Below are 26,091 nucleotides of genomic sequence, written 5' to 3'. Positions count from 1 at the left end.
CCCCAGCTTAAATCAATGCTCTCTCATTTAGGGTCACTAGATACAGCAGTCTTTTAGCAACAGCAATAACCATTTGTTTTGTCTTATCTGTTCGTGGTGGGAACTCGGTCCCAAGTGTCCAGGCAAATCCTCTGGTACTGTGATACTTGGAGGGGCCGTCCACCCCGAAACTGGAAAGAGGGGAGCAGCGATACCCCCAGCCTCCAGGCTCTAAGGAGAGAGAGTGAAATGCAAAACATCTCTGCTCTAAATACCTGTGCATGTGATTAGAAGAGCAGGTGAGGGAGAACTAGAGCCATTGTAATCTGTGGTCTGGATTTTCCATCCAGCTGCCTGAGTTAATGGGAAGCTGTGGAACGGATCATTTTTAACTATTCCTGCACTTTCTGACCTAAAATGAGGCAGAAAGCTGCCTAACATTTTTGGACTATGTCACAATATATATATATGTGTGTGTGTGTGTGTGTGTATATTAGTATATAGAATAATATACAGCATAATATATAGCCTAGTATATAGAATAATATACAGCATAATATATAACCTAGTATATAGAATAATATACAGCATAATATATAGCCTAGTATATAGAATAGTATATAGCCTATTATGTGGCATAGTATGATTTGTTTTAGACAAGAAGTAGCATTTCTGAAGTTGGATTCGGTCATGTCCTGGCAAAATATTATTTGTGTTACCAGACATTTTTGCTAAAAAGAAATGCTAATATTTGGGTGTCTTAAGAAGATCTTCTAGGAAACATTTTCCCTTGTGAGGCTTTCTCCTTCTTTCCTTCTTTCAGTCACCAACCTATCTAACCTGCACAGAGTGAACTTCACTGTGAACTTTCTAACTGTACCGTGGCAATTCATGAACAACCGTGGAGCTTTCCAAGTGTATTCAACTCAGGGACATGATATAATGCACCAAAAAACTCTGTCACATGTGCTGAGAACTCCAACCATGTAGGGTCACTAAGCACATTAAAGCACCAATATAAAGCATTGACCGGACACGCTGGGAACACCATACTTAGTTCTGTCATGTTCTGGAGTACATTATCCACACAATATATTGTTTTCGCTGAAAGAAGCATGGCTGCAGTCTTAGGTCCCTTTGGCTGTGAATTAGGACACAAAATGGCAGAGTGAAGTGCTCAGAAGTGCAACATTTCAACCGTTTGACAGCTCAGTAACAATCAGATTTGCATAAATACTAACTTTATAATCACATTAGCAGGAGCTGATATTACCTGGGCTCACTGCTGGGGGAAGAACTGAGCAGGATCAGAGTTCTGAGCAGTGCGGATTGAAGTTTTTATGGCTGGGTTGAATGCACAAAAATACATTTTAATAAACTGTACAGATGGTCCACATTTTAAGTCACAATCAGCAATAATAAGGATGTCTTTGCATATACCATTAGCATATCTCCCAGGTATCTAAGGTGTTCCCCTAAGTTGTTTCTCCATATGTTATTTAAGGGGATCTCTCTCCCCTTCCCCTTCTCTTTCTTCCCCCCTCTCCCCCCTTTCTCCCCCCTTCTCTCCCCACCCTTCTGCCCCCTCTCTTCCCCTCTCTCTCCCCCCGTTTCTCCCCCCTTCTGCCCACTCTCTTTCCCCCTCTCTCCCCCCCTCTCTCCCCCCTCTCTCCCCTCTCTCTCCTCCCTTTCGCTCTCTCCCACTGCATCTCTCCCTCGTTACATGTTTTTGCATACATTTAGCTTTGTGGATACCCATTAAAATCATGGAACATAACGTCCGGTAGCAATTTAGGTAACCTCATGTTATTTGCCCTGATTTAATGTAGCTTCGTTCATCTGGGCCCAAGGGGCGTGTCCACAAAAAGGGCAGTGTAACATCTGGATACTTTTACATATAGTCATTTCTATTTGAAAAATATTGGAATAGGAATGAATAAAGTAATTAGTTCTAAAATAATTCTGCAGTAATTAAGATCATAAACCTCATTAGCAGTGTTTTTATATTTGTTTGTGTTTTTACTAGTATATCTCTCTAACCTGACTTTAGCTCTGTATGTACAACGGTACCAGTCTGTAGGGAAATGTTGACAGCGCTAACTTGATTTAAGTTATTTTTAATAATCCTGTATTTGTATGTAAAACCATCGCAGGACTATAATCTCTTAATGACATTGCTGGCAATATCAGGAAATTTGCATTCCATGGCATTGGAAGAATTTAAACCAAAATTCAAGAGAGCTACAGTATGTACTCTGAGTAAAACATACTGGAGGTTTCATATCCTATCATATATACTTAAAGTCAAATAGAATTAAATATCTTAATGCTCATTGTCACTTTTTATTATTTCACGTGAACTAAATTTTGGCAGTGTCTGTCCATGTGTGTAAGTACTTACACATTAACCATATGATCCACTGTGTCCATTCATTCATTAATAACTTAGCTTTTACATTTGTTTGCAGGTGCACACTGATGCTGAATTTACCTTCTGCAGCCCGCAGACTATTTGATGGAAACGGTACTGAAATCTTTCGTTTGAGAGACACTGAAAGAGATCAGTTGGTAAGGAAGGATAAGAATGGGTTTAATTTTTTTTTTTAATCCCATCTGTGTCCTGACATAAGATCAACATTCACTTGCTGTTCGAGAGGATTTCATACCGCTTTGATACAAGGTAGTTAGTTACACTTCAATATATGCAATACAATGAGGGCGAACTCACGGCGGGATGCTGCACTGTATGTGTGTTCTGCTGAACAGCATAACAGTCCAAGTACAAAAGGTGCGATTTCATTACAGCACCATAGCCTGGACGCATCCGTGGAACAGATTATATGAAATAGCCGTATAAATCACATAATCACCTGGGAAGATGTAGACCTAGTGATTAATTTTTGTTTAGGTCGTAATTTATCATGCTGTGAATCCAATATTTTGTATCTTTCCCTGAGAAAACTGATATGTATGATCTATGACAGGTTTACGTTTCATGCGGAGATCAATGGATTGATCCCCAATTGTCTGCGGCCGAGCACACAAAGCGCCTTCTGCTCAATAACCTTGCATCGGATGTATCTGTAATTCGAAACTATTGTTCCATGCGAAACCCGGAGAGTAAGTATTTCCTTTGAACGAAAAACATGTACAAATCCAGTTAAAACTTGCAATTTCAAGTTGTTAAAAAATGATGGGGGTGATGTATCAAGGCAAATTTGGGGCAAAAGTGACTCCAATTGTGTTATTTGTATCTTGGGTCTCTTTGCATCAATGTACCAAGTGTTGGCACAGATTGCGTCAGCTTGTGATGTGGGGAGTGACAATAGGAGGAGTTAGGGAGGCGTTGTGACACACGGGTTATAATGAGATGTAGCAAATTCTTCATCTCTGTGCGTCACTTTTTTTTATCAGGTTTTTGTGTCAAAACAATCCGCCAGGTCTGAGGTGGTGTAAACTTTTCTGTCCAAAAATGTACGTGAAATGTAAGAAACACTTGGATATATTTGACGCCAAGGTGAGCAAAAAATGGTGCAATGCGTCAAAATAAACTCGAACCCTCGCTTTCTTTACATGAATACATCTCCCCCTAGGTTTTCACATAATGAATTTTCGATTTTATTAAGTTTGTGTGGTATATTTGTGCTGTAGTTATTGTAGCAAAACAAGATTGGTAAATCTGTGCCATTAGTATCTTTAGTGGTACCAAATATATTGCTGCTGGCATTTTCACTTTACATTCTAGACGCGCTGACAATATTAGTAACGACCCTGTTGGATCTTCCCAGATCTGGTTCTAGAGGTATGGGGTGACATTGTTGTTGGAGCAAAACTGTCCGTAAATCGTAGCGTGGAACTTACAGAAGAAGGAGAAATAGTGGCAGGAAATGGAGAAAGCAAACCTGAAGCCGCGGAGGAAATCATCGAGGAAAAAGATTGTGATGCGTTTCTGTAAGTACACGTGATTGCTTCTTATTGATCAGCTAGTAATAATGAGATAATTGAGGCATTCTTGGTTTCAAGTGGTTTCTCTACAAATTGCCAGTTGTGGGATAAAATGTGTAGAGCACGTGGCAAAGCTGTCCTTGGCCAATAAGTTTGTTGAAAGATGTGGGGAGCTCAGGAACCGTGGAAAAATAAAAAATAAAAATATATATAGTGCAATAACGTTGATATAAAGTGTGTTAAGTAATGAAATATAACCCCATATCAGTGAACACTCACACTTTGCAAGAATTAATACAGCATTTGTGCCCTTCTTGGGTACCTCTTGGTTTTATGTTGATTGTGACTGTGTCAGTTATATCCTCTTCTCGCCACCTCCGTGGTGCGGATGGACGTATAGAGCAGGAAAAATAAGCACAAGGGAGACGGACTAAGTGTAGGGAGTAACGCTATAATCGCAAGTGTAACACAAATAACAAATGAACACTCGCATGTAACTCTCCAAAAAGTACAATGTACAAAGTCCGCCCTCGTGGATACCGGCGCTCTGCTCGAAAACGATTGTGGCTGTCGGGCAGAGGTGTACCATCAGCTGCTGTTGCGCACACAGCAGCCGGAGGCTTGCTTCACTTCGGTGTTCCCCGTCAATGGTGCAGGCGCTTCGATTGACGGCACACGTGATGACGTCACGGACCGGTTCCTTCTGGGCTGGTGCTTGCCAAACTCTACGCGTTTCCCGAAGATTCGCTTCGTCAGGAGTTCGAACATCACGTGTGACGTCAATCGAAGCGCCTGCACCATTGTCGGGGAACACGGAAGTCGTCACGCACCAATGGAAGGAAAGATATGCCCCATCATGGCCCCCCCCCCCCGCCTCCCCTAGAGATCCCCTACAGACCGCCGATCGCGGCTTGGAGATGTGCACGCGCCGCCAGGTAACCAGGCGGCAAGCTGCAGGTACGACTGGGGCTGTAGTCTGAGGTTGAAGGAAAGGAGATTTCACCAACAACAAAGGAAAGGGTTCTGTTGATCCAAGGAGTAATTTGAGTCAGGAGGAATTTATTTTTCCCCTACTGAGATATCATTGGATGGTATTTCCCTGGGGTTCTTCGTTTGCCAGAATATACTGTAAATACAAATATAGGACAAGTATCTGTCATCTAAATTTAACATAGGTTGAACTTCATGGACATATGTCTTTTTTCAACCTTATCTCCCATGTAACTATGTAACATTGCTATGTGACTATGTAATACGTAGCTATGTAACATTATTATATAACTATATAACATTACTATTTAACTATGTAACATTACGACGTAACTATGTGACATTACCATGTAACTATGTAACATGACTATATATAACTAAGTTAAATTACTACGTAACTATGTGACATTACTATGTAACTATGTAACATGACTACGTGACTACGTAACTATATGACATTACTATGTAACATGACTATATAACTAAGTTACATTACTACGTAACTATGTGACATTACTATGTAACTATGTAACATTACTATATAACTATGTAACATGACTTTGTAACTATGTAACATTACTACGCAAATAGGTGACATTACTATGTAACTATGTAACATTACTACGTAACTATGTGACATTACTATGTAACTATGTAACTATGTAACATTACTATATAACTATGTAACATGACTTTGTAACTATGTAACATTACTACGCAAATAGGTGACATTACTATGTAACTATGTAACATTACTACGTAACTAGGTGACATTACTATGTAACAATGTAATGTTACTATGTAACTATGTAACATTACTACGCAGCTATGTAATCAGTGTACAGTAAGTAGTTAAAAAAAAACAGAAAGTACAAATGCCTGACATAGCCACACACCATAAATAAAAGAATGATGTTCAGTCTTCCTCTCTAGGGATCCACACACAAGATCTCACAAAAAAGTAGATGCCTTGTTCACAAACACAAAATACTCCTGGCAACAAACCCCACCGACGTTGGAGGCAGATAGCCGCGTCCTGACAGAAGATGGAGAGCAAAGCTATAATGGGTCAGTATGTAGCCATTGTACTGGTGGTTTCCCTTTGTGTTCACTACTGTAAGTTGTTCAACCTTTTAGTTCCTTAGGAGACTTCTGCTACTTAAATCATGGTAGTAGTCCCATAGTAATGAATTATTCTATTTACACTAGTCAAGTGGAATTATTTCTTTATACCATATAAAATTTGTATGCAAAAGAAAATGGTTACAAAAAAGCAGAACATCCCTGTTACATTATAACAGATGCTGGTAACCTTTTTTCTAAGAGGTTTATATTTGTAGTGCATTAATGCACAAATCGGCTTTCAATTCAATCTTCACAGCAACATGAAAGAGTTCAGTATTTTCATATTTTATCTGACAACCAGCATAGTAAGTGATGAGGCTTGTCACATACAGATTGTCGTCAGATACGGACAGTTTGCTCACTCTCGTTATAAAAAGTGTACCCCTAACCATTTCATTTCACCACAGGCACAACAAAAAGGCCACTAAGCTGAAGCAGATTCACCGTCAACAGTTTGAATTCTTAGACGGGCAGATTATTAACTGTGCGTTCCCAGGACTAGTGGTCGGAGTGGCTGGCGCAGAGGTTCATGCAGGAATTGAGGTGCTGTTGATGGAAAGGAAATCTGTGGACCCCAACCAGCGTTGGAAATACATAGCTGAATATAGGTACACTTATGCAGATGCAGGAGGGGAAGTCACTCTTTATCAGTAGGTCCCATCGATAAAATCTTAGGACGCTACATATTTTCTCTAGCATGTCTTGTGAACTTCCATTGCTTTGGACCTCTAGAGTAGAGCGATCTCCAGGAAATAATTGAATTAACAGCAATATTACACGACAACGACGAAAGTGTTTACATCCCGTTAAAAACAGCACAAATTCAGAAACAACGTGTACATTTATTCCCAATCTAAATTCCTCCTGGAGTCTTCGTTTTGCAACTTTTGGTTGGTTTATAAAAGAATCTGACTTTATGAGATCTCAGATTTAACAGTATTGTAATTTACACCCAGAAGGGGTCCAAGCTCCATTCATTCACGTCCGATTTCAGTACTTCATCTTCACAAGACTGGCTGATGCTAAAGTTGTGGTCAAGCACTGCATGTATGACAAATACAGTGAACTTAATTATGAGTTTAATTATGCATGCAAGAATGTTATTGATGGAATTGTTCTTCTAGTCTTCATGTCTAACGGTGCAGTGAGGCTTCAGGTAATATACTTCTTCGCTCGGAGAGACGTGTTCACGTTCTGATTTTGTCAATTATAAGGTAGCTGAGCTTTCTTCCATACGAAGAATATTTTACACTAATGCTTTGAGAGAACAGATTCCCCTTTTGGGAATAGGATTCATTTCCGCAAACTGGTTGCAAAAGCAGCGTTATTATAACTTGGCATAACATTTGGCAGATATAAACTGGGATCCTGTTTTACCAACGGCTGCAGTAACGCTGATATTCTCCTGGGCAGGACATTTCATTTGGCAAGTGACCCAGATCTGGTACTGGCCATCTCAATGCCTAAGGTGTATCCGGGAGTGAAAGAGGGGGAAGTGAAATTCCCAGGATGCCCTATTATTCTACAGGTGAGAGTTGCTTTTTCCCACTATTGTTACATAAATGGGCGTTTACATGTGACTTGTTTTATTGATATGTTTTTCTTTTTTTTTATTGTAGAACTATAAAGAGTACATCAATGGGGCTGCCAATCAAAAATGGTGTTATATTCCCAATGTGAAAGTATTGAGTGGCTTTTATAGTAATGCATTGGACAAAGAAATCACAGCAGCAAATCAAGCAGCCATCTGTACTTTCACTCTTACCAATAGTGAGGAAATAAGTCAGCCAGTAAGTAATTCTTTATTTTTATTCTGTCCCAGCTTCCTGGACCTCATGCTCCCCTTCTGCGGCACTCTCGCTGTCCTAACCATCAACTCCGCGCTCGCTCCACTCGGCGTCTCTAGAGGAAATTTCACCCTCTTGCTGATTTCCTCCAGTACAAATTATAATACAAATTATTTTTTCTTGTATTGTGCTGAGTGTACGCAGTTGTACATAACCTTTTTGCAGGCATGGGTCCCTGTACCATACAGCTTACAATCTATTTTTTTGTGCCCAAGGAGATAAAGTGAGTTATCCCAGGTCACATGGAGGTGATACCAGGATTTGAACCCCTGCTCAGTGTCATTGTGTTTCAGTGTCAGTTTCTTTACTCACTGAGCCTCTCCTGTCCTGTTACAACTCAGCGTTATTATTACAATTACTGTTATTGTAATTATTTATTTATTATATTTATTATTTAATTATTACAGTTATTGTTACAATTATTATTAGTCACAGATCTTACCCACAATAAGGTTCTCTGTGTTTAACGCGCTCCTTAAGCCTCCTACTAACTTTCTCTCGCCCTCCATCTCTCCTCAAACTTTTGGTGATTACGTCTAAGACAAGCTGGACTCTTATCAGGTGCCAGAAGATCTCCTCTCTGCCCTTATTCTCTTGCAACCCCCTTCATCTACTCTAGATGTTTTCTCCCCTGTAACAGAGGAGGTAGTATCTCAGTTACTCTTCTCCTCCACTTGATTTCCTTCCTTCTCATCTCCTCCAACCTGTCACTCCCACTCTGATCCCCGCACTCACCCACATTTTCAACTCTTCCCTCTTGTCTAATATCTTTCCTTCCCCCACTAACCCATCTACTGTAACTATCGTCCTGTGTATCTCCTGCCTTTTGCCTCAACTTCTAGTATAGCGTATATCTTCATGCATGCTTTCTTTCCTCGGCATGTTTGCTCTTCACAACCCCCTCCAAGCATGTATCCACATTGGTCACTTTACTGAAACCGCACTCACCAAAGTAGCAAACAACATCAACATTGCTAAATCCCAAGGACATTACTTCTTTCTCATTGTACTCGACCAGTCTGGAGCCCTTGCTACTGTTGACCACCCACTTCACCTTCCCCCCATTGATGTTCGGGACAAAGCCCTTTCTTTGCTTTCTTCTTACCTCTCTCTGTTACTTTAATATTTCTATTGTAATTCCTCTTCTTCCTCTGTTAATGTATCTGTTGGTGTACCTCAAGCCGCAGTCCAGGGACCTCTTTCATTTTCTCTCTATACACTGACCTTACCAACTCATTTGGCTTCACTTATCACTAACTGTATCTATCCACACTGAACCTCACGGTACAATCCCAGGTCCCCCACTGTCTCATGTCAATCTTATCCTGGATGGCAGCTGGGTGCCTCTAACTCAATATTTCAAAGACTGAGCTTCTTATAATCCCACCTGAATAAAGCCCAGTTGTGCCCTTTTAAATCACAGTTATTATCACTGCTTTCCATCCAGCTCGCAAAGTCTGTTCTTCAGTTGTTAAATGTCAGTTCTCTCTTTCGTTCTCCCCTTAATTTACTGCTATTTCTAAATGTTCCTGCTTCTTTCCTCGTAACATTGTGAAAATATGAGTAACATGTTAATACATGCCCTCATCCTACTACTTTAGCCCTCTCCTTAACTGGCCTCCATACCATTCAGCTTAATATCCTTCAATCGTTTCAAAATGCTGCTGCAGAGATAACCTCCTTTCAGGAGATCTGCTCACCTCCTGAAAACTCTCTGTTGGTTCTTGTGAGGATGTCTATAGGGCATGTAGGAAGATAGGGAGTGAAAGAGTTGAACTCCCTCACTGTTCCAGGCCCAGGGGACCACACCCTAGTTTCCAGGTCTGCTAAAGTGCAGGGATTGTTCCCAATCAACTCCTGATTCGGACTGGAGGTTACATACTTGAAAACGAGACGTAACTCTCAGTGTATTACTTCCTGGTAAAACATTTTATAAATAGATCAAAGGGAGGCTGCAGACTCCCTGAGGTCAGTATTTTTTTTGCAACCTGAGATGGAACAGGTTCCGGGAGCTTTTGTCTGGGAAATAGCTCAGACTCCTACTCTGCACCAGGCTGAATTATGCTTTGTTTGTATGGCAGAGCTGTGCTCTCTTTGTTTTGCTGTTTGGACACTGTTAACATAAGTCTACTGCAACCAGTAGTCTTTTAAAGAAGTTGGTGTGAATTAGATACTGAGCCTAACTAGGAGGCCATTCCATCAAATATGGTGTTAGAGGTGGGATTTTACACCCTGTGGTCTATGTAAGGAACACCCTTGAAGTACCTCTAGAACAGAGGATTTAGTGAAGACCCTAGTGCATGCTACTGCACAGCAACAAACCAACTGCAACAAGAGAATGATGCACATGTTACTGGTAGTGGCTAAAAGACTGGGAGATTTTTTCCCAAGACTAAGCACTGTGGGCCCTAATAGCATGCAGGAGCATCAGGTGATCAATTCCAATGATTTATTTACAATAAATGACTAGAGAGGATGATGTTGAGGCCTACCTTCTTCAATTCAAGAGAACAGTGTTAGGAAGGCTTATCCTCAGGAACAGGGGGATGGTGCCTTTTTTGTGTGCTGAAGCTCAAAAGGCCTACCACATCCTTGATTTAGAAGATGCTGAAGATTATCCTCGTCTGAAGACAGAAATTCCCATCAGAATCAGAGTAACTGCAACCGTCCGTGCACCGAGGATTCACACATGGATGTTCCAGAAGGACAAGGCCCCTCGTTCATAAATGTTTGACATTATTAATGTGGCACAGATGTGGCTATGGCCACAAATCAACAATCCCCTCCCCCCCCCCCAAAAAAACTATAGAGCTACTCGTGTTGGACCAATTTCTATGAGAGTTAACTGACAATGCTCATGACTCCTATGAAACGTTTGTGGCACTCGTATAATGACACTGTGCCACTAAAAATCTGTCATAGACATGGATGAAGATTGCAGCCGCAATAGGAGACGAATTCCAATCCTGAAGACCCGTAGTATGGAAGGGTCCGGCAGGTTTTTTTTAGGTGGGGGGGAGATAATGGAAAAGGCTCTGGGAACAAATTGATGCCCCCTGCTTGGCAGTATGGAGGGAGACAACAGCAAGGAATCTCTCTGGGGGATTCCCAAGGAGTCCCAGTTTAAATCCCAGTTGGGGGGAAAGCGGAGGAAGGGAATCGGGGACCACCAAAAAACCCATAATATATTTTTCATGTTATGAGCCCGGTCACATGGCTTGGCCGTGTCCCTACATGGACTGTAATTATACTCATTCCTACACGGAAAGACACACATTCCCAATGCTACATCCAATATAACAAAAAATAAACAGTTAAATACCCAACTGTTTGTCTTCTTATTCATTCACTAAATTACCCTTACTTATGAGAAGACAAACAGTTAAGTGTTTAACTATATATTTTTTGTCATATTGGATGTAACATTGGGAATTTGGCATTGGAATGCACCCAGCCAGAACCAAGTTCCTAGTACCCCTAAGCATAGAAAGAACTGAGCTAAACGGTTTGTTGATTCGGGCTGTAGTGAAAAACAAGTGCAGGAAGAATTGGTTACCGTGGAAAGAGTTAGAGGCCGAGGCCTGATACTGTATATACTGTATAGAATGTATACATGGTGATATCGATGGGTACACATGTGCTACAGTAGCACTGACTGTGGGCGGTATTTGCGGTCTTTGCTGGTGGGATATCCTGTGATACTGGATTGGGATTCAGGGTTTTTCATTGAGTTATTAGAAACCCCTGCTTCACCACTTAAGTCCTAGAGAACTAAAGCAAAGGGGATCCTCTTTAAGGACCCAGAGTTGTTTTAGTTCAGGCCTCGAAAAAACAAAAGTCAATGGAAATTTGAAAAGAAAGAGGGTGCACCTGAGGTAGTTACGGTTGGTACAGTGCAGGAAACGAAGTACCCCAAATTAATCAAGTACCAGTCACCCAGGATGTTGGAGGACAGGGAATAGATAACACTCCCTTAGTGGAGGCTGAGATGTTTAACAGCTTCTAAAACGTTCTAGTGGAGCAAAGGAATGACAATTCCTTGAGCCGGGTATATGATCAGATGGCGGAGGTAAACAAGGAAATAATAAAACCCCAATTGGCAGCCAGTTTCCCTCACTTTGAGTTGCATATCGATCTCTTATATAGAGTTGATAAAGATGAGCAAACCAAAGATGAACAAATGCAACTATTAGTACTTGTTCCGTTCCGGAAAGGGGTGTTACGCCTAGCCCATACTCTTCCATGTTCAGGTCAATTGGGAAGGGAGAGAAAACATTAGCATGGCTACTGGCACAGTTCTTCTGACGTGGGATTTATAAAGAGGTACCAATTTTCTGTGGTTTATGCCCAGAGTGCCAGGTAATTGCCCCAAAGGGAAAAATGAATGCTCCGTTGGTACCAATTCCAATAGGGGAATCCCTTTTGAAAGGATAGGATTTGACATAGTTGGCCCCCTGGAGGAAAGTTCTGCAGGTTATCAGTGCATACTCGTCATAGTAGATTATGCTACCAGATACCCAGAAGCTATTCCTTTGAGAACAACCTCTGCTAAGGTTATAGCTACAGAACTGATTAAGTTCTTACCCACGTTTGGATTTCCTACAGAAATTTTAATAGATCAAGGGACACATTTTATGTCCAGGCTTGTTTGTAAGAGTTCTGTGAGCTGTTAAGATTGAAGTCGATATAAACCTCTGTTTATCATTCACAAACAGACGGGCACATCGATCACTTCACTAAAACCCTTAAGAATATGTTAAGGAAGTTTATCTCCACTGATCCACGGCATTGGGATAAACTGCTTTCACCACTTCTCTTTGCTATCCGGGAAGTTCCCCAGTCTTCCACAGAGTTTTCACCATTCAAATTACTTTATGAAAGACAACAAAGAGGACCTACCAAAAGCACAAAAGGCACAGGAGCTGCATTATAATAAAGGGGACCTGGTAAGAGAATTTCAGCCAAGAGATAAGGTACTGCGCCTTCTTCCCACTACAGAATAGAAATTGTTGGCAAAATGGCATAGTCCCTTTGAAATAACTCGAAAAGTAAGGCCTGTAGACTATGAAATATTTTAGCCAGGAAAAAAAGAAAAGGAAAACAGATTTATCATGTAAATCTTATGAAACCCTGGAAGGCTCAAGAAAATCTGTTTATTTCAATAGGAGGTGTGTTACATTTGGGGTCAAAGGCAGAACCCTTACAAATAGGGGAGAGTATCCAACTAGGGGAAAATCTCTCCTTAGATCAGAAGTTACAGGCACAAAAGACAGTTTAACAATTCTCTGATGATGTTCTCTCTGTTGCCAGAGAAAACACATCTGATTGCACACCTTGTTGAAACTGAACCAGTTAAGAAAGGGAAAGAAGATCTTATCGTATTCCTGAAAAATGAAGGGCAGTTGTGAAAGCAGAACTGGAAACCATGCTCACATTGGGGGTTGTAGAAAGGTCACAGAGTGAATGGTGTGGCCCCATTGTATTAGTTCCTAAACCTGATGGATTTACAAGGGTTTGAATCGTTTTTAGAAAAGTAAATGCAATTCCTAAATTAGATGTGTACCCCATGCCCTGTTAATGAGTTGTTACAGAGGCTAGGGAAGGCCAATTATATCACAATGTTAGATTTCACTAAGGGATATTGGCAGATCCCTTTAACGGAAAAGTCAAAGGAAAAAAATGCTTTTGCCATCCCCTTTGGCTTGTTTCATTTTCGGACCATGCCTTTTTTGGTTTCACAATGCCCCCGCTACCTTCCAGAGGCTTATGGATCAGGTGTTATTACCCCATAACAGGTGGAAGTAGAAGCGTTGATGGACTGTCCAGTGCCCACAACAAAAAAAACAAGTAAGAGCTTTTTTGGGCTTGGCAAGATATTATAGGAAATTTGTACCCAATTCTTCCACTTTCCTTGTCCCACTTACTGACCTGACAAAAAAAAGTAGCACCCAACGAGGTTCGGTTGATAATAGTGTGAGGACATGTTTCAGGGAGTGAAGACAATACTGTTCAGAGTCAGTGCTGCAGAGCCCAGGCTTTGGGGAACCCTTTGTTTTACAGACTAATGCCTGAGAAGTAGGTTTAGGGTGCGTCTTGTCCCAAGTGACAAATGGGGAGACATTTCCTCTTCTCTTCTTAACAGTTACCTACTCAGGTACAGAACAGGCCTACTCAGTGTTAGAGAAAGAATGCTTGGCGGTAAGTGGGCACTGTTGGCACTCAGTTATTACCTCCTGGGTGTCACATTTACCCTCATAACAGACCATGCACTCAAATGGCTTCATAGTATGAAGGACACCAACCCCAGGGTCATGTGTTACCTCGTCCTACAACCCTTCTCTTTTAGGATCCAGCATAGGGCAGAGAGACTCCATCTCAATGCAGATTTTTTTGTCCCGGGACAGGAAGGATGCGTCCGGTAGCGAGTGTGCGTGGAGCAACACTCTGAGGGCGGGAGGGATGTGAGGGAGTCTATAGGGCATGTAGGAAGATAGGGAGTGAAAGAGTTAAACTCCTTCACTATTCCAGGTCCAGGAGATCACACCCTAGCTTACAGGTCTGCCTAAAATGCAGGGATCGTTCCCAATGAACTCCTGATTGGGACTGGAGTTTAAAATGGAAGCAGAAGACACCCTGAGGTCAGTCTTTTTACAACCTGTGAAGGAACAGGTTCCCAGAGGGTCTGCCTGAACTACGCTTTGTTTGTATGGCTGAGCTCTTTGTTGTTCTTTTTGGACACAGCAAGTATACTGTAAGTGAACTGCAACCTGGATTTCCCAGTCTGGGAAATAAAGGACTTTTCTTTGAAAGAAGTTGGTGGGAATTCCTTACTGACCCTAACTAAGAGGCCACTTTGTCACCATTCCCTGCATTCACAACAAAATTCTTCTCTTCAAGGCTCTCCCCTCCTCTGTCCCTCCTTATATCTCAGCTTTAATCTCTCGCTTTACCTTCTATGTGCTCTTTACACTCTGCTCTTATTATTATCCCGTGCCACTACAGGGCTGGCTAGGAATATTGCGGGGCTCTGTGCAGACATGTCGTGCGGGGCCTCTTACCTTCTCCTTCACCATCTCTTCCTGCAGGGTCCCTCATCACGGTGCCGCAAAGTTAACGTGTTGCCATGACATCGGGACGTCACGTGACATCCCATTGTCATGGCAACGCGACGCCATTTGCCATCGTGGCACCATGATGAGGGACCCTTCAGGAAGAGATGGTGAAGGAGAAGGTAAGAGAGTTAGAGGCCCCGTGCTCTCCCCTGGCAATCAGCTTAATTGTTATGGGGAAGAGTGTGGGGCCTCTGTAACCGTGGGGCACGGTACAATGGCGCCGGCACCAACTACAGCTCCCTCACACCCACAACCCTTCTGACATGCTGGACCTTGCCTCTGGAACCTTCCCTGTCAACATCCGCTAAGCACCTTCTCTCTCTAACTTCAAAACCCATCTGAAAACTGACGAGTTGACACAGAAGCGGGGTAAGTGAGCCGCGCCCCCCAAAAAAAGTCTCCCAGTTTGCGCACCGCTGCTCTAACCAATGCACTCAAATGTAGGCCTGCTGTTTCTGCTAGTCTCCCCACATGCCGATTAGATTGTAAACTCTCAGAATCAGGGCCTTCAATACCTTCAATATCTGTTTGCACTTATTTTTCATTCTGTTTATGTAATATACATAACTCTGTACCCCCATTGTACCGCGCTACGGAATACGTTGGCGCTTTACAAATAAAGGATAATAATCAGTTGGAGAACGGGCCCAGTTTGCAGCATAAAGTAATGAAGAAAGTACCTGTTCAGCTGGGTGTTGTAACTGGTACTGGAGAGGTGCTATCTGAGAACTAGTTACAACCCCCGAAGAAGTTCTGTTGAACGAAACACCCGTCGAGTTTTGGTGACGTCCGCCATTGTGACGTCACTAGCGTGACTGAAACACCGGTCTCAGAGACAAAGTATTTTGAATGTATTGCTGCAGTTAAATAGAGTACATGATAGGGGCTCTTATAGCTATTATAGCTTAGCCCTGCGTCTCCACGGGAACCTGCTGTGGTGATAATTCAGCCCTGGTAATTATAGATCATATTCTTTACTGTGGTGTCCATTACGAGCTATAGACACCGGCAGCATATAGTGGTCTGTGAGCTTTTAATATGGAATTATGCTACTAGTTGGTATTGTTCCTCAGGGTTTTAATTTCACCTGGTTTCCACTGTATATATTCACATATATTCAAATACCCCTATGGGCAGCCCCCAGTCGGCGTCACACACATAACACGATGACGCGACCACTGGAAGGGAAGATAAGAATGTTGTCTGTGTGAGACACTGGCTGTATTCTCAGGGTGACAGCCTTCTCTCAGCCTCTGTGTGAGACACGGGCTGTATTCTCAGGGTGACAGTCTTCTCTCAGCCTCTGTGTGAGACACGGGCTGTACCCTCAGGGTGAGAGTCTTCTCTCAGCCTCTATGTGAGACACTGGCTGTATTCTCAGGGTGACAGCCTTCTCTCAGCCTCTGTGTGAGACACTGGCTGTATTCTCAGGGTGACAGCCTTCTCTCAGCCTCTGTGTGAGACACTGGCTGTATTCTCAGGGTGACAGCCTTCTCTCAGCCTCTGTGTGAGACACTGGCTGTATTCTCAGGGTGACAGCCTTCTCTCAGCCTCTGTGTGATACACTGGCTGTATTCTCAGGGTGAGAGTCTTCTCTCAGCCTCTATGTGAGACACTGGCTGTATTCTCAGGGTGACAGCCTTCTCTCAGCCTCTGTGTGATACACTGGCTGTATTCTCAGGGTGAGAGTCTTCTCTCAGCCTCTATGTGAGACACTGGCTGTATTCTCAGGGTGACAGCCTTCTCTCTGCCTCTGTGTGAGACACGGGCTGTATTCTCAGGGTGACAGCCTTCTCTCAGCCTCTGTGTGAGACACTGGCTGTATTCTCAGGGTGACAGCCTTCTCTCAGCCTCTGTGTGAGACACTGGCTGTATTCTCAGGGTGACAGCCTTCTCTCAGCCTCTGTGTGAGACACGGGCTGTACCCTCAGGGTGACAGCCTTCTCTCAGCCTGCATGTGACACTGGCTGTATTCTCAGGCTGACCCTTCTCTCAGCCTGCATGTGACACTGGCTGTATTCTCAGGCTGACCCTTCTCTCAGCCTCTGTGTGAGACACGGGCTGTATTCTCAGGGTGACAGCTTTCTCAGCCTCTGTGTGACACTGGCTGTATTCTCAGGGAGACAACCTTCTCTCAACCTCTGTGTGAGACACTGGCTGTATTCTCAGACTGACATTCTTCTCTCAGCCTCTGTGTGATACACTGGCTGTATTCTCAGGGAGACAACCTTCTCTCAGCCTCTGTGTGATACACTGGCTGTATTCTCAAGGAGACAACCTTCTCTCAACCTCTGTGTGAGACACTGGCTGTATTCTCAGACTGACATTCTTCTCTCAGCCTCTGTGTGAGACACTGGCTGTACTCTGAGGGTGACAGCCTTCTCTCAGCCTCTGTGTGAGACACGGGCTGTATTCTCAGGGTGACAGCCTTCTCTCAGCCTCTGTGTGAGACACTGGCTGTATTCTCAGGGTGACAGCCTTCTCTCAGCCTCTGTGTGAGACACTGGCTGTATTCTCAGGGTGACAGCCTTCTCTCAGCCTCTGTGTGAGACACGGGCTGTACCCTCAGGGTGACAGCCTTCTCTCAGCCTGCATGTGACACTGGCTGTATTCTCAGGCTGACCCTTCTCTCAGCCTGCATGTGACACTGGCTGTATTCTCAGGCTGACCCTTCTCTCAGCCTCTGTGTGAGACACGGGCTGTATTCTCAGGGTGACAGCTTTCTCAGCCTCTGTGTGACACTGGCTGTATTCTCAGGGAGACAACCTTCTCTCAACCTCTGTGTGAGACACTGGCTGTATTCTCAGACTGACATTCTTCTCTCAGCCTCTGTGTGATACACTGGCTGTATTCTCAGGGAGACAACCTTCTCTCAGCCTCTGTGTGATACACTGGCTGTATTCTCAAGGAGACAACCTTCTCTCAACCTCTGTGTGAGACACTGGCTGTATTCTCAGACTGACATTCTTCTCTCAGCCTCTGTGTGAGACACTGGCTGTACTCTGAGGGTGACAGCCTTCTCTCAGCCTCTGTGTGAGACACGGGCTGTATTCTCAGGGTGACAGCCTTCTCTCAGCCTCTGTGTGAGACACTGGCTGTATTCTCAGGGTGACAGCCTTCTCTCAGCCTCTGTGTGAGACACTGGCTGTATTCTCAGGGTGACAGCCTTCTCTCAGCCTCTGTGTGAGACACGGGCTGTACCCTCAGGGTGACAGCCTTCTCTCAGCCTGCATGTGACACTGGCTGTATTCTCAGGCTGACCCTTCTCTCAGCCTGCATGTGACACTGGCTGTATTCTCAGGCTGACCCTTCTCTCAGCCTCTGTGTGAGACACGGGCTGTATTCTCAGGGTGACAGCTTTCTCAGCCTCTGTGTGACACTGGCTGTATTCTCAGGGAGACAACCTTCTCTCAACCTCTGTGTGAGACACTGGCTGTATTCTCAGACTGACATTCTTCTCTCAGCCTCTGTGTGATACACTGGCTGTATTCTCAGGGAGACAACCTTCTCTCAGCCTCTGTGTGATACACTGGCTGTATTCTCAAGGAGACAACCTTCTCTCAACCTCTGTGTGAGACACTGGCTGTATTCTCAGACTGACATTCTTCTCTCAGCCTCTGTGTGAGACACTGGCTGTACTCTGAGGGTGACAGCCTTCTCTCAGCCTCTGTGTGAGACACTGGCTGTATTCTCAGGGTGACAGCCTTCTCTCAGCCTCTGTTTGAGACACTGGCTGTACTCTCAGGGTGACAGCCTTCTCTCAGCCTCTGTGTGAGACACTGGCTGTATTCTCAGGGTGACAACCTTCTCTCAGCCTCTGTGTGAGACACTGGCTGTATTCTCAGGGTGACAGCCTTCTCTCAGCCTCTGTGTGAGACACTGGCTGTATTCTCAGGGTGACAGCTTTCTCTCAGCCTCTGTGTGATACACTGGCTGTATTCTCAGGGTGACAGCCTTCTCTCAGCCTCTGTGTGACACAGGCTGTATTCTCAGGGTGACAGCCTTCTCTCAGCCTCTGTGTGAGACACGGGCTGTACCCTCAGGGTGATAGCCTTCTCTCAGCCTGCATGTGACACTGGCTGTATTCTCAGGCTGACCCTTCTCTCAGCCTGCATGTGACACTGGCTGTATTCTCAGGCTGACCCTTCTCTCAGCCTCTGTGTGAGACACGGGCTGTATTCTCAGGGTGACAGCTTTCTCAGCCTCTGTGTGACACTGGCTGTATTCTCAGGGAGACAACCTTCTCTCAACCTCTGTGTGAGACACTGGCTGTATTCTCAGACTGACATTCTTCTCTCAGCCTCTGTGTGATACACTGGCTGTATTCTCAGGGAGACAACCTTCTCTCAGCCTCTGTGTGATACACTGGCTGTATTCTCAAGGAGACAACCTTCTCTCAACCTCTGTGTGAGACACTGGCTGTATTCTCAGACTGACATTCTTCTCTCAGCCTCTGTGTGAGACACTGGCTGTACTCTGAGGGTGACAGCCTTCTCTCAGCCTCTGTGTGAGACACTGGCTGTATTCTCAGGGTGACAGCCTTCTCTCAGCCTCTGTTTGAGACACTGGCTGTACTCTCAGGGTGACAGCCTTCTCTCAGCCTCTGTGTGAGACACTGGCTGTATTCTCAGGGTGACAACCTTCTCTCAGCCTCTGTGTGAGACACTGGCTGTATTCTCAGGGTGACAGCCTTCTCTCAGCCTCTGTTTGAGACACTGGCTGTACTCTCAGGGTGACAGCCTTCTCTCAGCCTCTGTGTGAGACACTGGCTGTATTCTCAGGGTGACAACCTTCTCTCAGCCTCTGTGTGAGACACTGGCTGTATTCTCAGGGTGACAGCCTTCTCTCAGCCTCTGTGTGAGACACTGGCTGTATTCTCAGGGTGACAGCTTTCTCTCAGCCTCTGTGTGAGACACTGGCTGTATTCTCAGGGTGACAGCCTTCTCTCAGCCTCTGTGTGACACAGGCTGTATTCTCAGGGTGACAGCCTTCTCTCAGCCTCTGCGTGAGACACGGGCTATATTCTCAGGGTGACAGCTTTCTCTCAGCCTCTGTGTGAGACACTTGCTGTATTCTCAGGGTGACAGCCTTCTCTCAGCCTCTGTTTGACACTGGCTGTATTCTCAGGGTGACAGCCTTCTCTCAGCCTCTGCGTGAGACACTGGCTGTATTCTCAGGGTGACAGCCTTCTCTCAGCCTCTGCATGTGACACGGGCTATATTCTCAGGGTGACGGCTTTCTATCAGCCTCTGTGTGAGACACTGGCTGTATTCTCAGGGTGACAGCTTTCTCTCAGCCTCTGTGTGAGACACTGGCTGTATTCTCAGGGTGACAGCCTTCTCTCAGCCTCTGTGAGACACTGGCTGTATTCTCAGGGTGAGAGTCTTCTCTCAGCCTCTGTGTGAGACACTGGCTGTATTCTCAGGCGGTCTTTAATTAAAATCTTACAGCTCAGGTTCATTGGTTGTGCCTGGATGCCGCTGCCAGCAGAATTTAACACCATCATGTTGTGAACAGAGCACGTTCTAACCGCCTGCTGACAAAAAAAGATTATCTGACTCTGGTTCAATCAAATACTCATGGAACTAAAATGAACTTACAAAAACAATAGTAATGATTTTGTGCAGCAAATTATTTTATTACCCTTTACATTGGACACAAATAGCTTACCAATTTATCTATTTGTATGGTAAATGCTTGTGGTTTATGTCTACAGTACATATTTGCACTGTACTTAGTAAAGTTTTGCTCCTCGGTTCATCAGGTTTTTCTATATAAGATATTTTTGATGAAGCACCTTGCTACAGTGCACAACGGGTGCAAGAAACCGCATCAAATTAAAAAAAAAAAAAAAAAGAACAAAAGGCATTGTTTTTTTTTTTGATCAGACGTTGCACCAGTTTAGCAGCTGGTTTTCATGCTTGAAAATCGTGTTTTTTTCATCATACCATTTTTGTTTAAAACAAAAGCATTTTTTTTTCTGTTATACAGGGTTATTCTTTATTGTCACCCAATGGCAAAGAGGAAATAGTGACTTGTTTGCCCTGTGCAAGGACCATAAGAGGAAACAAAGAACTGACAAAGATCTCCGCAGGTAGCACATTCTTCTGCGCTATGGGACGTAAAGACTCGAACCTAAACCCAACCGGTCCCTTTAAATGTCTCCATGTGACAAAGGTAATATAACATAACCTTATACTGTGGGGTTTAGTTTATTAGGGGTACGTGTTAACAAGTCGTCTCTACAAGGACCACCTTCATATATTTCACTTTTGTAGTGGGATGTGTTCCTGGGTTGAATGTCATTTGTATACATACATGTATTACATAATTATAGCAAAAAAGCAAAGAATAACGAGCTGCGCACACCCACCTCAGGTGATACAGTATGAATAATGGCACAGGTATTACAATAAAATGTTAAAGATGAGATAGGTGAGAAGTCAAAATGACACGATCGTCCAGAATACAGAATGAAGTCAATAGAAAGCACCCAAGGGTTGAAATGGATAGAAAAACCCTATAAATGATAGGTGGTGCTGAATGAGGTCTCCTCGTGCTCACTTAATGTAACCATGCATCTGTCATCATAACGCTATGCCCAGGACATACTTGAAAACGAGTGGTAACTCTCAATGTATTACTTCCTGGTAATACAGTACATTTTAGAAATAAATAATATTTGGTTAAACTCAATATATCAGTTTTCCGGTTCTGATAGCCAAACTCAACTTGATTTAAAAAAAAAAAAAAAAAAAAAAAAACACAGACTGATGACATACTTAAAATGTGTGTATAGAGAGAGAGAGAGAGAGAGAGAGAGAGAGAGAGAGAGAAAAAAAATAATAAGGTGCGCAAATTACCAGACCAAAGTAGAAATGTATCTGTAAATGCTGCCTCACTGTTATGGTTATACACACATACACACACACAGGGCTCGACAAATTCCCCCAAATAAAAGTCACCCCCCCAAAAAAAAACTCTCGCCCCCTTCATTTTACCTGCTCGCGAGTGTTACCGGTGACTGGGTGCGGCGTCTCCCGGCACTCTCCTGATTCCGCCCCAGCAACTCCCGTGTCTCGGCTGCAGCTCCCATAAAGATGGCTGCTCGCATTGCCATAACAATGGGACGCTATGTGACGTCACAATGTCACGCTGCGTCAAGTTGCCATGACAACATGACGCCGCGTGATGTCACTTAGCGTCCTGATGTCATCAACGCGGCATCATTTGACTCCACGCAGCCATCTTTACTGGAGCTGCAGCGGAGACACGGAAGTTGCTGGTGAAGAGTCAGGAGAATGCCGCGAGACGCCGTACCACGCCGCCGGTAACACTCGCGAGCAGGTAAAATGCACGAGGGGGCGAGTGCATTTGTCGAGCCCTGTATATATATTTGTACTGTACAGTATGTGAGAAGGGATATGCTGTCCATCCTGTGGTGGGGGGGGGGGGGGAGAAATACTCACTTGTTCTGGTGTTTAAAGTTTGGTTTTGCTCCAGGTTGTTTTTTGTCCTGGTTTTGGATTACGGCAGAATATGTAAGTATTGGAATGTCTTATCAACATTTATAAAGAGTATTTTTAAATTGTAATTAAAAACGAGTCCATTAAATGCAATCTTTAGTGTTTCTTATATAAAACAATATATCATGACTGGCACTCGTAGGGTTTGCTCGAGAAAACAAATATGTATTTACTCTTTATCAGAATCCCAATAGTGGCCTGAAATGTCCAGGCCCTGTGATTGCCTGCCATTCAGGGCATTGTTTTGCATCTAAACATTAGAGCACTCAGGCATGAACTGCCTCTTTCTGGAGTGAGGTGTTTTCTTTGTCTGACCATTTCATTTCGTATGTATAAGTTTATTTTTTTTATCATTATTAATGCAAATGTTTTATATATACACATTTCAGATGTCTGCATAATACAAGTGTGTATATATATATATGTACACATACACATACACACACAAAAACAACACGATGGCGCCTAGAGAAATAAACCAAAATTATGTGAAATAGTGAGAGTTAACCAATGTGACCTTAATCAAATATCATTAAACTTGTGTGCTAACCGTGTGTTCTGGGACCTTAGTCCTATAGTGATGGAATACATACAATCAATAATAGTGACAATGATGTAAGAAGGTGAGGTAATATATATATATATATATAAAGATAACAGCAGGCACTTCAAAGGCTCCAAAGAAATAGGTGCTTGTTCAACAAAAATAACAGGAAACCAGGTGTCCCACCAAGGAGACAAAAAACAGCACTCAAGGTATATTGCAAAAGTGTATTTGAAAAAAAGCAGGCACATATAAATCCAACGTTTCGGTCCTGTATAGGACCTTCCTCAGGGGCGTGCTGGAGAACACTGCCCAAGGAAAACATATATACCCATCACCCACCTGTGTGCATAATCAAGAACCAGCTGATTGTAATTAAAAACGGGAGTACTGTAGGCGCATGGGAGCTGCACAGTGATGACAGGGCTCCCATGCGCCTACAGTACTCCAGTTTTTTTTCACAGGTGGGTGATGGGTATATATGTTTTCCTTGGGCAGTGTTCTCCAGCACGCCCCTGAGGAAGGTCCTATACAGGACCGAAACGTTGGATTTATATGTGCCTGCTTTTTTTCAAATACACTTTTGAAATATACCTTGAGTGCTGTTTTTTGTCTCCTTGGTGGGACACCTGGTTTCCTATATATATGCATAGGTGTGGCTGTCCTGAAGGACCAGACTGCCCTCTTTGTCCGCTAATGACTACCGTGTCTAAATTCCTAATCTCGACGAGAGCTCTATGTTCATCATGGGACACAATTTTGCGATCTATGAGGATGCTTATTACATAGTGCCTCAAAATCTTAAAGGACAAGGGCATAGAATGCATCAATAAATTCTCCTTTTGATTGATATGGAATGATGGGGTTGTCTCCGGGGGACCATGGAAGGATGTGGAGATGGATGATGAGAGGGTGTGTATGGGATCATGGGGGAAAATGTGTAGTTGGGTATTGGGGGGAATGGTTGGAGTGATGTGCAGGGAATGATGGAAGGGAGGTTCAGAGGTGAGAAGAACGTAGGGAGCAGCAGAGATTTACCATTTTGGGTGGAGCTTGTTTGGTATGGGGGTGGAGTTTGCCAGTCAGGAGAGTAGCTGGGATCAGGAGGGGGAAGAGAAGCTTGCTAGAGAGGAGAAGCGGAGGATTGGGAGGAGGGACCAAGCCTGCAGAGGAGCTGGGAGGGAGTCACCTTTTGTTTTGGCTCTGAGACCTAAGCCATGGTTTGGATAATTCCGAACAGGAGGAATTCGGCAGATTTTGCTCCTCCACACCCCCCCCCCCCACTATATAAGAAGCACAATGTAGACAATCAACTGATGTTAACTAAATTGATGTCACTATGGTTCAAAGTGTGCTGAAAATGTCCTCCTCTGCTGAAATGTGCGCCCGAAGATGAGAACGTCGCATAATCGATAATGCGCTGAGCCAGCTGCTCCCTCTCCTGCACGACACATTTTTCAGTCCCCCTAGCGACCATCCTTTACCAGGAAACATTTTATGTAAGCGTTTTGGATCATAATCCTTGCTCTGCCACACGCATTTTATAACGCGCTTATCTATCGTTAAACACCATTTTGTAACTATGCACTTGATGAGGTCATCACGCCGTCACCAATTAGATGATCAAATAATTCTTACATGTAGTAATCTACTGTGACAGACCTATAATTGCTCAGATGTTCATCAAAATGTAGGGATTTTTTCTGCAAGATTTGCCGAAAAGTGAAAGGTGTTCCGTGTTTTCTGAACACAGGGTATATAGACACACACATTGAAATACCACACAGAGAGACACCATTAAACTGTGCACCTTAACACTCTGTGGGAATTATTTTTAGAGTGAAGGTTGAATATATATAATAGTGCTTTTAACTCATTTTAGTTTTTGTTGTTGTGCAGACTGACTTATCTACATCTGAAGCGCACAATACCCTGCGTTACCTTGAAGAAGTACTTTCTGCCTTGCTATCAAAGCGCTCCATTCAGAATGTTTCACCGGATATCTCAGCTGCGAAAAGCCAACGGTCTGTTAAGATTACGGCATACAAAAACGGGGCAGGCTTTAAGGATGGAAAACGTATCATTGCTGGCACGTTTCCATCGGTAAGTACCAGTTAGCCAGACAGCGGTGAATCCATTTAATCCAGGACCTTCAGGTATAGAAGGGGGTTTTGAAGACTTTTAGGGGGCTATCTACTAAAGTCTTCTGGCTGCAAAGCTGGGGCAAAGTCGGTGCAAAAGAATTGCCCCAGATTCAAAGAAAAACGCATATTGCTTTCAAGGGGATTCCTTTTCTTTGATGAATATGGTTCTGTTTTTTGCACTTATTTTGTCCTATTTTTGCCGCTTAGAGACTTTATTAAATAGACCCAATGAACCATGTTTACTAAGTGGAGCTATTACATGAGACACCTTGTGGCCCATTTAAGTGAACATGTCACCAAGTGTCTGGTGGACCAATACTACTTAGTAAATATGGCCCAATGAGTAGTAAGCCATCATAAGCATACCCTACACAATCTCTGTGCACGTACCCTACACAATCTCTGTGCCCTTACCCAACACAATCTCTGTGCACTTACCCAACACAATATCCGTGCACTTAACCTACACTATCTGTGCACTTACCCTCACAATCTCTGGACACTTACCCTACACAATCTCTGGGAACTTACCCTCACAATATCCGTGTACGTACCCTACACAATATCCGTGCACTTACCCTACACAATCTCTGGGAGTTTACCCTACACAATATCCGTGCATTTACAATTAAATGCTAGTTACAAACCTTTCATTGTTCATTTAAAACTTTAAAATTTGCTTATGTATGTTGTTGCTTAAAGCAAGTATTTTAGTCCATTAATGTGATAAAGTATGTGCATGTGTGACATTACTCACTGATGAAATTAGAAAGACATAGAACATATAATAATAATATAATTTAAATGTATATTTAAAGAGGTTATGCTATAATTTGTTGCAGGAAGCAGCAAGATTGTGTCAATGAAGGACACTGACCA

The 26,091-nt window shown here is 43.5% G+C and overlaps 1 protein-coding gene across 1 annotated transcript in view; it reads left to right on the top strand.

Moving 5' to 3' along the window:
• The window catches only part of DCDC1 (doublecortin domain containing 1), a 262,271-nt gene that overhangs the window by 209,218 nt on the left and 26,962 nt on the right, over positions 1–26,091 (top strand). The window contains 9 exon segments of the mRNA XM_075567322.1: positions 2,448–2,547; positions 2,964–3,099; positions 3,768–3,930; positions 5,848–5,982; positions 6,447–6,647; positions 7,393–7,567; positions 7,659–7,829; positions 20,990–21,175; positions 24,968–25,171. Coding sequence (XP_075423437.1) covers positions 2,448–2,547; positions 2,964–3,099; positions 3,768–3,930; positions 5,848–5,982; positions 6,447–6,647; positions 7,393–7,567; positions 7,659–7,829; positions 20,990–21,175; positions 24,968–25,171 — 1,471 coding nt within the window.

Source organism: Ascaphus truei, chromosome 12 (assembly GCF_040206685.1).
Source record: "Ascaphus truei isolate aAscTru1 chromosome 12, aAscTru1.hap1, whole genome shotgun sequence".
Classification (NCBI taxonomy): Eukaryota; Metazoa; Chordata; class Amphibia; order Anura; family Ascaphidae; genus Ascaphus; species Ascaphus truei.
The sequence above is the reverse complement of the archived record's forward strand: the minus strand, read 5'-3'. Positions and strand labels throughout refer to the sequence as shown.